Source organism: Mesoplodon densirostris, chromosome 1 (assembly GCF_025265405.1).
Source record: "Mesoplodon densirostris isolate mMesDen1 chromosome 1, mMesDen1 primary haplotype, whole genome shotgun sequence".
Lineage (NCBI taxonomy): Eukaryota > Metazoa > Chordata > Mammalia > Artiodactyla > Ziphiidae > Mesoplodon > Mesoplodon densirostris.
The window spans coordinates 149,189,847-149,203,873 of NC_082661.1; the positions used below are offsets into that span (position 1 = coordinate 149,189,847).

At 40.5% G+C, this 14,027-nt stretch overlaps 1 protein-coding gene across 3 annotated transcripts in view; it reads right to left on the bottom strand.

Moving 5' to 3' along the window:
* Nucleotides 1–13,402, bottom strand: part of GABRB1 (gamma-aminobutyric acid type A receptor subunit beta1) — a 401,509-nt gene extending 388,107 nt beyond the window's left edge. For 2 of the 3 annotated variants that reach the window (XM_060110382.1, XM_060110372.1), the window contains exons 1-3: nucleotides 13,323–13,402; nucleotides 13,069–13,160; nucleotides 12,557–12,624 (exon numbers count right to left, since the gene is read on the bottom strand). In XM_060110382.1, the coding sequence (XP_059966365.1) occupies nucleotides 12,557–12,624; nucleotides 13,069–13,160; nucleotides 13,323–13,402 (240 nt within the window). Of the gene's footprint in view, nucleotides 1–12,556; nucleotides 12,625–13,041; nucleotides 13,161–13,322 lie in introns of all 3 variants that reach the window. The other variant, XM_060110364.1, reaches the window with a different exon arrangement.
* Between the last annotated feature and the right edge of the window lie 625 nt (nucleotides 13,403–14,027).

Consider the following 14,027-nt stretch of genomic DNA (forward strand, 5'->3'; position numbering starts at 1 on the left):
GTATATGTGTCAATCCCAATCTCCCAATTCCTCCCACCCCACCCCCTTTCCCCCTTGGTATCCATACATTTGTTCTCTACCAGACACTGATTTTAACTATAAGATTCATCAGGTTATTCAAACTACAAGATGTTATTGCCACCTGGCCCAGTCAACATGGACACTATGCCTCCAGAGAATGGAGGTGAATTTGCTGATTTCACATTTTGGTCTACAAAATATTGAGTATTGCTGTCAGATCAAGCAAAATGCTTTTCGAGTGCAAAGGATCAGTGTGGACAGCACAAATGCTGTCTCAGCACATCTCAGCCATTGTTTCGAGCTGTTTCATGTTGGCTCCTGAAATCAGGAAATTGCTGATTCTGGGGAAAGTATGAAATAAATCCTCTTTCTTCCCTTTCCTCCTTTCCTTTTCTAGTCTCTGTCTCTCTCTCTTTTTTTTTTTAACTACACAAGATGTATTTATTATTTATTTATTTGTTTGCTTTTTGAGTCTCTGTCTCTTAAGCAAACCTGTTCTCTCATTCAACCATTCATTCACACACTGGTATAAATACAAGAAATAAAGACTAGCATTATTAGTGCCTCTCTCAGGTGTTATTTGCATTTCAGCAGGAATCAAAGCAGAAGATATCAAAATCTGATGATTGCGGGACTTCCCTGGTGGTGCAGTGGTTAAGAAACCACCTGCCAATGCAGGGGAAACTGGTTCGGTCTCTGGTCCGGGAAGATCCCACATGCCGCGGATCAACTAAGCCCGTGCGCCACAACTACGGAGCCTAAGCTCAAGACCCCTCGAGCTGCAACTATTGAGTCCACATGCTGCAACTACTGAAGCCCACACGCCTAGAGCCCGTGCTCCACAAGAGAAGCCACCATACCGCAACGGAGAGTAGCACCCACTCGCCGCAACTAGAGAAAGCCCGCGCGCAGCAACGAAGACCCAACACAGCCAAAAAAAAAAAAAAAAAAAATCTGATGATGGCATTTCAAGCAGGTACCTTCTGAAATCACCTTCTGTAGGTGCTCCCTGCCTACAATACTGAAAGGGTCCCACATTTCCACTCAAAAACAAACCTCCACTCAGTGAGACTGAATAGTATTGAAAAAGAATAATGACATTTGCTTTGTTTGAGTTTGGGCTCACATATCTCTGCCCATTTTTGCAGAACCAAAAGTGCAAATCCTTTAAAATGTGTGAAAGCTGAATGGTAACTAGGCAAAAACATAATTTACCAAGGTATGTTTATGTCCGATGACTGTGATTTTGAACACAGTAGGGCATATGTCATCTGTAATCTGCCATATGTCATCCTGAAAGTCATTCCCTTCCACAATTGCAGAAAACCAGGTTATAAAATCCCCTTCACACTTCATGACAACACAGCTTGTGGGGGTGTCTCCCAAAATGGGGTTGACATAGATGTAGGAGATAGGCACCAATAACCCACCAAAAACTGGATATGACTTTTCAGTTATATGAGTACCTTCCACTCCAAATTTTTCATCCTGTCCTCGTCCTCCCATTTCCAACTTCAAAACTTCTAAAAATCAGTTCCCGCCACATTTAGCCAAAAGTTTGCAACTGATTAACACTAACCTTCATACTGAATCTTCTTCGTCTCTTCTCACCAGCCTCAACTCCACAGTCGGTTTGAACCGGGATTTTTGCACTCTAGGTTGTTCCTTCGGGATGTGCTGAATTGTGTGTGTGTGTGTGTGTGTGTGTGTGTGTGTGTGTATTTGTATGTTGGGAGTGGGGACAAACAGAGAGGTGGTGATGTCAGTGGAAAGAATCTCTTATCTCCGTTTAATGTGGTAGTTGATTTAACACATTTACTGGTTATGACAAATTACTGTGTGGGTGTGGAAGTTTCAGACAAAAGTTGATGTTTCAAAGCAAACATCCATATTTAGGTAAGGATACAGTTACAGCAGAAATGACTAGATAGATAGATGTAGATAGATATAATAGATATTATATACATATATAGTAAATATATATATTTCTGGATTAGATATATTATTTACTTTATATTTTCAATTTGATTAACTTCCTTGGTTGTCTTTTAAAATCTAACTTACCTCATTCAAAATCACTCCAAATGGCTGAGGCCTTTTCATATGCTTCCCTTTATGTTTGATTTTCCTTCTTTTTAAATGCCATTCACTTTGTAGTCATCACTCCAGGTATTCTTCAGTAATTTCTTAAATGTTTCCAGAAATATTGAAAGTCCAGGTACCAGCATACAGATGACATTTTGAAAAATGAAAATAATTCACTAATTTTTAAAGATGATGAAAGTTATGCATGTATACATATATATGTATATATGTACGTTGATATTTGTCATGAAATGATTTTGTGTCTGTAAAACTGGCTGTGCCATGTGATAAAGTTGTTTCTATGGAAACGGCTCATGATTCATGATCAACATAAAAGAAAATTACATATGAAGGCATAAGGCAGACCTGACAGAGAAACTATTAATTTCTGAATTAGAAAATTTAAATGCCATTATTACTAACACTTTTTACGGCTAGAAAAATTCTTTTATAATCCTAATAAGTGTTATTAAGTCCCTATAATATGCTAGGAGTTACATAGAGAGCATAAAGAATATAATCCTAAACTTCCTGTAGCTTACATAGCACTGGTGGTGAGGGGGTGGAAGGCAAGGTTAATAAAAACCTTATACGAACTGAAAGAAGATCATTATGTTATATTGGGTCTTTTGTCTTTTCAGAGTCTTGATTTGTTTATATGCCCTACACATTCTTCCTCCAGCAGATTCCTCTTCCATGTGGCTACAGCAAAGCTCTATAGAAGAAAGATGACTTCCTGTGGGTGTTGAAGTAGATCTAGATGCATCTGGGTGGGAAAGACATTGCAGGTGGGAGGAGGGAGAAATGATGGCCTCTGACATGAGAAAATGTTCTAGGCACAGGTAGGATTTCAAATAAATGTCATTGACCTGTCTCTATGGAAACCACAAAGAAGATTCTCTTGACTAGAGAATTGTATATCATTGTCTTGAAAATAATAGATTAGAAGAAAAAAACCTCCCTGTGAGTCACAGAGGGTTAGAGTAGGCAGGGACCCTGAGCTTTCAACAAATCTATTCCCCCGCCTTCAGGAAGGATCCCAAATAAACCTTCTCATTCAAACAGGAGTCACTCCTAGCAACTTCCCTGACTAATCCATTCAGCAACCAGAAAGAGACCTCTGGCCTCTAACTTTCCTACTGCATCCAGAGGACCTTAACCCATACTCTTTTTCTGCTGTGGTAGGGACTGCTAACAGCTACCTTCTGTTTGAACCTTCTTTTGTTTGAATCTATTTCTCTAGCTGCTTCTCTGCTTTCTTTCCCTAAACTTGATGACACACTCTATGAATATGCCTTTGCTAAAATAGGCATCCACTTTCCAGGAGACCATCTGTGGGGATAGGGCTCTGTTGAAATCTTGTTTAAAATCATCCCCACCAAGCCATTCAAATGTTTCAGCTCTTCTGCAAAGCTCCTGGGGGTCACTTTTGAATTTCCTGGCAGCTAAGCTTCATTTCTGTTGGTCCCACTTGTGCTGTCTATTATACCCCATCTCATTTCATTGCCAAATACACCTTCTACAAGAACTCACACTGCTTTCATGTGATTTCCCATGGAAACACAGTATTCCAGAAGGACTCTGAATCATTTTAGGGATGTGATGGAGAAGAGAGCAGATGCTGTGTAAGTGGGTTCCACACACATCTTTTTTCCCCATCTATATGGTTTTATAAAAGCAACTGAAACAGTGTACAAAAGTCACTTCTCTGGGTGAATTTGAAAAGTAGGTTCCCAATCTTATCAGGGTCTAGGTCCTCCTAGATAAAGAACAATGTTGCTACAGATTAAAGTTGACTGCACTTCATTCTCTGTCTTTGGTCAGCAACCTTTCTCCATATCTCTAACTGGTTCATTTCAGCCACCACATTTATGCACCCAGGATTTCTCCCTGTAGAACTTGCTTTATATGTGAACAGAACTAGAAGGGTCACCAAGAAATTAGTCTTTTTCAGGATAGGTCCAACCTCCAATATTCTACCGCAGTGTACCCACAAGTACCTTGCAACAACATGCTCTGACTTTTTTTTTTTTAATTCTGAAAACATATCTACTTCAACGGTGAACATTGTGGTTGGTGCTTCTTTTCCTGTTTCCTTCCCTGGGCAGATGGTGCCATATGTGCCCATCACTCAATATGGAACCCATAGGGCAACCTAGGCTCACTGCCTCTCCAACTTCCAACATCTAACCAGTCATGAAATCCCTCTGATTTGCCTCTGTTTGAATTTCTCTTTTTTCCCCTCTTCTTTTCTATCCTTAAGGCCACTGTTCTCCTTGAGGCATTTATCATCTCTCATCTGGACTCCGAAATACCCTCTAATACTTCTTAACTAGGAATGTTGGCCCCAGTTTTAGCCTTCTCTACTTCATCCTCCACGCAGCTATCAGAATGATCTATCTGAAATGCAAAACGTAGCACCTGTTAAAACCTGTAGCAGGTTTCCTTTATTTCAGGATTAGGATTCATTTCCTTAGCATACACATTCCAGCATCATTTCTTCTTTCTGTCTCTCTGTCTCTGTTTCTGTCTCTGTCTCTGTGTGTGTGTCTTTTTAAAGTGAAAATTTTAAATGTTTAAGATTTTTTAAAAAATCAAACAATTCAAAAGGGCATATTAAGAACAGTAAGTATCCCTCCAAGTCATTCTCCTAGTCCTGGTGCCACTTCCAAGACACAACCACTGTTACTCATTTCTTGTATATTTTTCCAGAAGTGGTCAGCACATATACAAAAAAATATATGTATGTTTCCAGAGAGGCTTCTTTTTAGACAAGTGAGAACATTCAATAACTCTGTCCTGCATCTTGCTGTTAGCATCCTGTCTTATTTCTTGACAATCTTCCCTGTGCCCTTTAAGTTCTCACAATAGTGAATGACTTATAATTCCCAGAACACTCCATACTGTTTGCAGGCATACCTGCCAATGCTAATGCCCTTCCTTTTGCTTGGAAGTTTCTTCTTCTCATGTGCAGCCTACACATGGGGCTCACTACTATTCCTTTTTAGGAATTAACCTTTCACCATGCCTTAGAAACTGCTCCGCTATGCTCCCATAGGATGCTGGGCATACATGCCTCTATCATAGCCACTACCACATTGTTTTAAATAACCTGGTTTCTGCATTCTCCTCTATGCTGTAAAATTTTGGGCTGGCCAAAAAGTTCGTTCGGGTTCCCCATATATCTTACACAAAATCCCGAACGAACTTTTTGGCCAAACCAATATCTGAAGGTATGAAACATGTCTTAGTCATTTTTCCATCCCTAGCACCCAGTTCAGGACACGATAAAAGACTAAGTGTTCAGTAAGTACATGTTGAACCAAAACATCCCATGATCAAGGTAACTATGGATGTTTCAAAAATCTTCCAAAATGGAAAATAAAATCTTTACTTCAAGAATAGAGATATTAAATTTTTCTTTCTTTTTTTTTTTTTTTTTGCGGTATGCGGGCCTATCACCGCTGTGACCTCTCCCGTTGCGGAGCACAGGCTCCGGACACGCAGGCTCAGCGGCCATGGCTCACGGGCCCAGCCGCTCCGCGGCATGTGGGATCCTCCCGGACCGGGACACGAACTCGTGTCCTCTGAATCGGCAGGCGGACTCTCAACCACTGCGCCACCAGGGAAGCCCTTAAATATTTTTTTAAGAAAGACAATAAACCCCACAAGGACAGACACCCTATCTGCTTTATTCACTAGAGCGGTTGAATGCTCCTGGGAAAATGCCTTTAATCTTAAATATATAATACGATGACAGTTTTATTGGGGCTGTAAGAGGGAAAACACATTAGGCACTTAATGGAGGTGTAGAAGAAAAAAACTATTAGTGGAAAAACAATGAAGGCTATGAGGATTCTAAGAAGAGGATACTGGGCTCACTAAAGAAAACCCATTTATCTTTCATTCTTCTTATGACCAGCCTTTTTTAATTAAGTTATCACCACTAATAGGAATTAATTTTAAACTGTTTCTTGAGCATTTCTGTCAAGGGCTAAGTAATAGATTGTTATGTGCTACTGACTGTAACTTCCTTCAACAATCATCAGTCAAGAGACTTCATGAAATGCATGATCTTCTGAAAACAGACGTATTCTAAAATGCAGAAACTCAATCCTGGTATTACAAAAAATAGGATTCACTCTGTTGAAAAAGCTCATGGGGAAACTGTATTAACATTTAATCAACAGCAGGCATATACCATTCATCTTCCTACTGTCCTCAAGTGTGATAATGTCATTTGAGTTACTGAAACTCAAATCATTTGGAAATATTTAATACCAGTTCTTTTCTTTTGTAATATTTTACCTTCCCTAATAAGGCAAGATTTGATTCATGTGTGTTTTGAGGGTGCTATCAAGACTTTGGGGGCCTGCCATGACAAAAAGCACCAAACATTTACAGAATTGAAACTAAGTGATGGTCAGCAGAGATGAGCACTGTGGCTTCACCCCTTGCTCTCAGACCACCTGATGGAAAGATTTTAGGTGGGTTGGGCAAATCTTTGGGATACCCAGATCTTGGAAAACAAAGGTTTCCTTCTGTTTCACATTAAGGGTTGAAACATTATTAGTTTGGCAATAGTTGAGCAATGTTCCCTGTTTGAATACAATGGACAGTACCAGATGGAAATACTTCAAATATGGTCCTGGCTCCAACGCTTAATACGATATAAACCAGGCATCATTCAAGTCTCATTTTAAAGACCATGGATTCAACATTTCTTGTTGCTGTCTTTGGGAATGTGTTTAGGAAAAAATGGATGATAATGCTATGACCAATTAAAATGGTAATCCAAGGGGCCCCAGATTGCACACAATCATTACTGCAACGTTCCCAGGAGATTACCAGAGTTTGCACTCAGTTGGAATTTAATAAATGCTTGTTGACTGACACATCTAAAAGGAGAACAAAATGGAATAAGATGGAATCTAACAGGAGAATATGATGAAGAGGAAGAATCTTGATTTTAACAGAGTCTAAAATCTTTAATAGCCTAAGTTTATATGGTAGATATTTGAACTGGAAAGAGGTTTAGCAATTGCGTCAATTACCTTCATTTTACAGAGGAGAACCCTGAGGCCTGGAGAAGTCAAGTGACTCACTTAAGGTCTCAAAGCTAAATGCCAGGAATATTTTTTTACTTGCCTCATAGATAGGATCCAGACTCTTGCAGGCAGCCTGCCTGGATTCAAATCCTTCTTCTGCCCTTTACTAGATCTATAACTTCTGAGCAAGTTATTTAACCTCTCTCAACATGTTTCTCCCTCTCTCCACCTCAGTTTCTCCATCTGTAATGGGGGATGATAATTCTATAGCCTTAAATGAGCTACTAATATAAAGCATTTGATAGCCATACCTTATACATAGAATGTATTCAATAAATGCTACTGTTTTCATTGTACTACACATTGTTATACCTAGTCTGGTCACGTAATCCTAAGAACACAGTCTTTCAAATGTGACTGCAAACTTTAAAAAACCTGGATAGGCTTGCTTTGATGTGGCTTAGAGTATAAAAAGATCTTTCTGTTATCTTCAAACAGAAAGGCAAAGGGAAGTTTTTCCTCTCTTAGCTTCTCCTGATGGTACAATATTGTAACCCAGCACCTAAAAGTGAGACCTTGTTGATTACTCATATAAGAGAAAAACGTATTTATATCTTTAACTGCTGATATCTGTTCATGCCTTTAAATGGTACTGACCTATTTGCTCTATTTGCAAAGGAATTCTGTTATAACCTCAGAGAATTTACTGACACCAGCAAGAGTATGTTTAGGCTCTTTTACAAAGCTATTGCAAGCTCCTAGTGGGGTGAAACCCAGTTTGCAATGTTCTTTATTCTGAAGAAGAAAAGTCTTTGTAAAGCAGCGGGATAGTGTTGTCCAAATTACTGGGCTTGGCAACATTTTCATAGCCATCATTAAAGGCTGGTGGACTCATAAGTATTGACACAGTTAGGAGGACTGCTTATTAGTTTAAGTCAAGCCCTATCAGTCTTATCATCAACTGTTACACTCAATTTTCCCTTCTGAGCACAGCTACCTGTTTAACTACCTGGAAGTTAACTTGAAACTTAATTTGAAACCTTGGAAAAATATCATCCTTAGAGAAATTTGAGAGAAAAAAAGTTTCATTTCTTAATAATGCTAGCCCTTAGAATAATGTACTACAATCTTGCTTCTCAAAGTGCTGTCCATATAGCAGCAATCGGCATCACCTGGGAGTTGTTAAAAATGTAGGCTATCAGACCCCATCCTAGACCTCTGAATAAAAAAATGCATTTTAACATTTTGAGATCCCAGAGTGATTCAGATACACATTAAAGAATGGGAAACACTGGCTTAGAGAAAGTGGTGACAGGTGGTTATTGTTTGGTGTCACCAAGAGGATGGTAATTAGACATAACTGAAGCATATACCAGAAACCTCTGGAATCAAATATTCAAATAAGAGTGGGATTTAACAATAGTGGACATTTCGTAAATAAAATTTCATTTTCTCTTGGGTATTATTTAGAAAATTAGCTCATTTTAGTTTTTATTTTTTGGGGGGTGGGTGTTTTTATTGTTAATTTTAATGCCTATAAGAGCATTCGCTATGGCATCCATGTATGCATAAAGGAAGGAAACAATGAATACACAGTAGCTATCCATTCCTGGGAACAGCTTGGGTTGAGACCTACTTTGAGTTAGGACTCAATAGATTTCAAGTTTTCTGGAGGTGGCCACTCAGACCATCACGTCTTTAGATCAGAGACAGAGAGCTCTGTGGCTGGAACTCCTCCTTGATGAGCAGGAGCTGCCTCTTTAATAAGATGGAACGGCTAGTCATTGGAATCTGAAATACAAGGGTTCAACCTTTTGTTTGCAGGTAGTTAATATCTTGTTCCCCCAATCTACTACTCTGAGAGAAGACTTACTTACTATTATCTGTGTTTTATTGGGGGCTACGGTCTCCTTTTGTTCCAACTGCCTCTTATTCCTCTTCAGTCATCCGTGTGTGTGTGTGTGTGTGTGTGTGTGTGTGTAGGTATACAGCTTGGCAGAAATTGTTAAGAGAGAAGGTTTGAGGAATTTAATTTAAAATATATGGAAATCACAGTAGTTTTTTTAAGATGATAGAAGATAATAGTATGTGGTCACTATCATAGGCACAATACATCCCATGATGCCAAAAGAAAAATCCTTCCTAATTTAATGAACAATATTATTGCCTGAAAAGAAAACTCTTGCTCTCAAGTATGGTTTTTTCCCCTGCGTCAGAATTATTCTTCAGCAGTTTTCCATTCACTGCTCAAAACCAACAATTATTGATTATAGAGATTCTATAAAAACTCTCTCTCTCTCTTTCAAATTTGGGAAAAATATTTTAAATCCTGAAGGGCGTGAATCAGAAAATACTCTTGATGTGACATTAGTCTTTAATAAAATAGACAATGTTAGAAACCAATCTGGAATTATATTTCTCTTAGCTTAGCATAGGAAAAGAACAAAAATTAACAGAGTCTAGTTTTCAAACCCATTAATGTAATGTACAATTATGCGATTTTCCCAGCTGTGGAAATGGGTGGATAATAATGGTAATGAATAAAAATATAAAAATGAGCATTGTTTTAGCAATGGATTTTAATTTTAATTTTCTTTAAAACTATTTTTATTATATTTGATGTCCATTTTTATTTGTTTAATTTTGTTGAAAATTTCCTATTAAATAATCTCAGAAGTTACTGCCTATCAGGGTTCTGAAACATGCTTAATATAAAAGCAATGTCTTATTTCCCATTGACATTTCAACTTTACTTTATGATCTAAAAATCAAAGCATACCATAGACAGTGCTCTTAACCAGGGCTAACTATCCAGATTTTGCTTAGATAGAACCCTCAATCCTAAAATTCCTCTGTTTCCAATTTTTTTTGGAGTTATTTCCAATCTATGTATTCCCATGCTTTGTTATAGATGATAGAAGAAAAAATAAACCTTGGGTCTTGTTGGTAGATTTCATTAAAAAGAGAAGCAAAGGGCCTCCCTGGTGGCGCAGTGGTTAAGAGTCCGCCTGCCGATGCAGGGGATACGGGTTCGTGCCCCGGTCTGGGAGGATCCCATATGCCGCGGAGCGGCTGGGCCCGTGAGCCATGGCCGCTGGGCCTGCGCATCCGGAGCCTGTGCTCCGCAACGGGAGAGGCCACAACAGTGAGAGGCCCGCATACCGCAAAAAGAAAAAAAAAAAAAAAAAAAAAAAAGAGAAGCAAGGAAGAATAAGTAAATCAAGGTTTATTATTTTCCTAGGTTCAGTGGTTTCTATTTTCCCATGATGTCTCTAACACTATTGTGGAAAGGTAATGGGTAATTTAGTAGAATATATTTTTTAAAGGTTTATCTGTTGGGTGAATATTTTAAAAAATCAAGTACATATACACACGGTACAGTGAGTAAATAGATTATATTATTCCATCATTAAGAGCTATTTCCAGGGGTACAGCAATTAAATTAATTATTTTTGTTCTGAGCTTCTGTATGAATTCAGTTGAACAACTGATTATACAGAACTTTTTTGTTATGGTGGTTGTTTTAGTTAAACAGCAACTTCCCTATTCAATTCAGTTTGGGTTTTGCCTTTGGTTTTAAACTGAAAAGTTGTTTGTAAATATAGTCAACAGACTTATACATTTTAAAAGTTCTGAAAAGCATAGTACTCTAAAAGCAGACCACTGGCAAAGGCACTGTTTGCCTTCTGAGTCTTCTGAATCTTCTCCTATTTTATAAATTATCTGTGTGGGTACTTACAAGGTGCCAAAATAAATGACTGAAAAGGAAATTATTATCATCATTTATCTACATGATACAAACAACTTAAACTAATTCATTGCCTAATTTATCCAGTCGCAATGGCATGGATTGGGTATGATTTGTATATGTGCCCATGTTATTACATTCCCCAGTGTTTGTCAATAGTTCATCTTGGGTGCTTTGTGGTAGTGACATGTATGTGACAGAATATTATAAATGAGTCTATTAAAAACCTTTTCCAAGTCCGAGAATATTCATTGTGCATTGATATTTCAAAATTGTTTTTCTAATACAACCATCAGAGATATTAATTTAAAATAATATTAAAAATAAGCTAGTTAAAGCAGGGGAAAGTACAACTTTAAAATACAGCAATTTAATAGTCACACTTTTTATTCTAATCCCACTCAATACATTTTAAATATACGTATTTCTTCCCTGACATACCTTAAAAAAAAAGAAAGAAAAGTTCTTAAGCCTTAGCGTGTTAAAATAAAATGACTCACTAATAATGAAATGAAATAACAATTCAATAGCCTTTACAAATATAGAGTGATAAAACCCCCAAAGGCTTTAGTCTTTAAATTATTCAGGCTGTCTAAATTTCTGCTGCCACAATATTTTTTTTCGCAAGTGGAATAAAAATGGCATTTTGCTCAGGTAGATCTAGCTGTTCCCTGGGTGGTTGGTTCTAGAAAAGCAACAGGCTTTCCCCCCTGCCTTACAAGAAGCAACAGTTGGAAACTCTATCTAGAAAACTTCTACCCCACAGTGGTTGGAAAGCGCCAATAGAGAAAGTGACAGCTATGATTTCAATCCATTTTGCAACAGCTTCAGAAAGGCAGGAGGAAAAATGAAATCAAAGAATATTAACTCTTGGCAATAAAAAGATTGCGTTATGCTCCCTATGTTACTATCGCCCTCTCCTCCCCCCTCCCTTTTCTACAGTCTCTTTGATCATCAGGCTTTTTCGGCATGCTTGGGTTTATAAGGCAAAGCAAAGCAATAACTCCAACCATTCGGTTTGAACTTAAACTCGCAAGATGCAGCAAGACAAATTCATCAACCCTCACGTGGGAACAATACAAGCCTCTCCCCAGAATCTGGCTTGAGCACTTTCACACCGTTGTCTCAGCCTGTTGCTCCTGCCACTCGGTGTGCTAGAGCCTGGAAAGAGGGAGGGAACACTATGAACCCTCATCTATGTGCTTGGGTGCTTTGTGGCGGGCCGTGGGTGGGTCCGGCTCACCGGCTGCCGGGACCGTGCCTGCGGAGTAGGCGGCCGCGGACCACCGTGCGGGGACCCTCTCGTGCAGGCCACCCGGTCGCCGGCAGGTGGTGCCCTACGCCTCTCAACACCGCAGGAAAACCAGCGAAAGTACCGCTGACTCCGCCCCACCGGCTCAGCCGGCGCCACAGTCACCGTCCTTCCCCAAATAGTGCGGAGCACGTTTCCTCCGGAACACCGCAGTAGCCCGTGTGTGTGTCGAAAATACAAACCAGGGCCAGCAGGGTGTGTGTGCCAGAGTGGGGAGCGCGCGCGGAGCGGGATCCATGGACCGGGGCGAGGTGACCGCCAACGAAACGCAGAGGGCACGGGGACCGGTCCGTTTCGCATCTGCGTAAGCCCGGCTGCCGGGCCAGTAGCGAGGCCACTCACCATGTTCACTTCGGAGACCATGTCTATGCTGGCGACATCGATCCTCATCCCGACGTCCACGGGGGGCCCTACCGGGGAGGTGGGACACATTATGGGCATAATCTCAGAGTGGCCACAGGCTGGGGAGGGTCGGGGGGCTTCCCTGCGCTTACTACATTCTGAATGGGCTCCGCTACCCCCAGCCCTCCACCCCCTTGCCGGGGACAGCCTGGGAAAACAGGTGTGGGCACACGAGTGATGCAGTGACTATGCAGAGGGTGTGTCGGGCCGGGGGAAGGTCGGCTCTGCCTGGGGTTCATCCACCTGCGACTGGGGCTCCGGCGTGGTGTGTGTGTGTGTGTGTGTGTGTGTGTGTGTGTGTGTGTGGCCAGAGCGTAGGGCGTAAGGCACGCTTACCAAAATAACATGTTTCTTCTTCTTCTTCTTCTTCTTTTTTTTTTTTGACATTTGTCTTTGACAAGAAAGGAGAACTAGATATGGGTTACAGGTTGAAAAAAAAGATGAAACATTACCTCCAAAGTCCGGCCGCAAGCGAATGTCATAACCTTTGAGCAACCTATCCACCGTCTCTTTCACGTATGACATGTTGCTGGGCTCATTGGCGCTGAAGGGAAGAAGTAGGGACCGGATTCAGAATGAGCACAAACTCCGAGCAGACATAAAAATAGACAGGCTCACCTACCCCCCAAATAACGAGCTACATGATCCAGCAAGCATGTAAAAAGAAAAACACCAAGAAAAAAGACATTCAACAACAACAGCTCACCTGTGTGCACAACAGACCATGGCAATCATCACAGGGAAAGAGAGAAGCCCCAGACTCTCTCGATTTTGTACTGTCCACATTACTAACTCTGATTAAAGAATTGTCTTTTCTGCGAAGATTCAAGGAATGCAACTTAGTCGGCGGCAGGGCAGTAATTCCCGAATGGACCTGCGCATGCGCAGAGTGTGCTCACTACCAAAAGACACCTTGTGCCTTGCAAACAATATTCCTAGTGGAACAGGCAACAGATTTCAATCCCTTTAAAGTTCCTGTTTGTGGTGCTCCGCGTCCTCCGTGTAGTAAAAGATACCCTGCTGTTTCCTTGATCGTGCTTGTGTATACGGATCTTTCTTTGTGCACTGGAGGTTTCTATATTCATTTCCTTTCTGCCTTCAACCTAATTTTTAAACTCAGTTTCCAGGGATATGGCTTAGGCTGCCTGTGATTGGCATATTTCGTTGACAGTCACGGTGGTCTTAGAACCGGTTCTCTCTGTTTGCCTGTGTGTGTGTGTGTGTGTGTGTGTGTGAGAGAGAGAGAGAGAGAGAGAGAGAGAGAGAGGGAGAGAGATGGGGGTGAGGGGCGAAGTGAGTGGAGAGGGAGAGCCACAGAAGAAAGAAACTCAGGATGTATTTGAGGAGTCCAGGAATCAGGTCCGCTTGAGAGGAGTCTTAGCACGTCTGGCTTACTGCCGTCCTTCTCTAT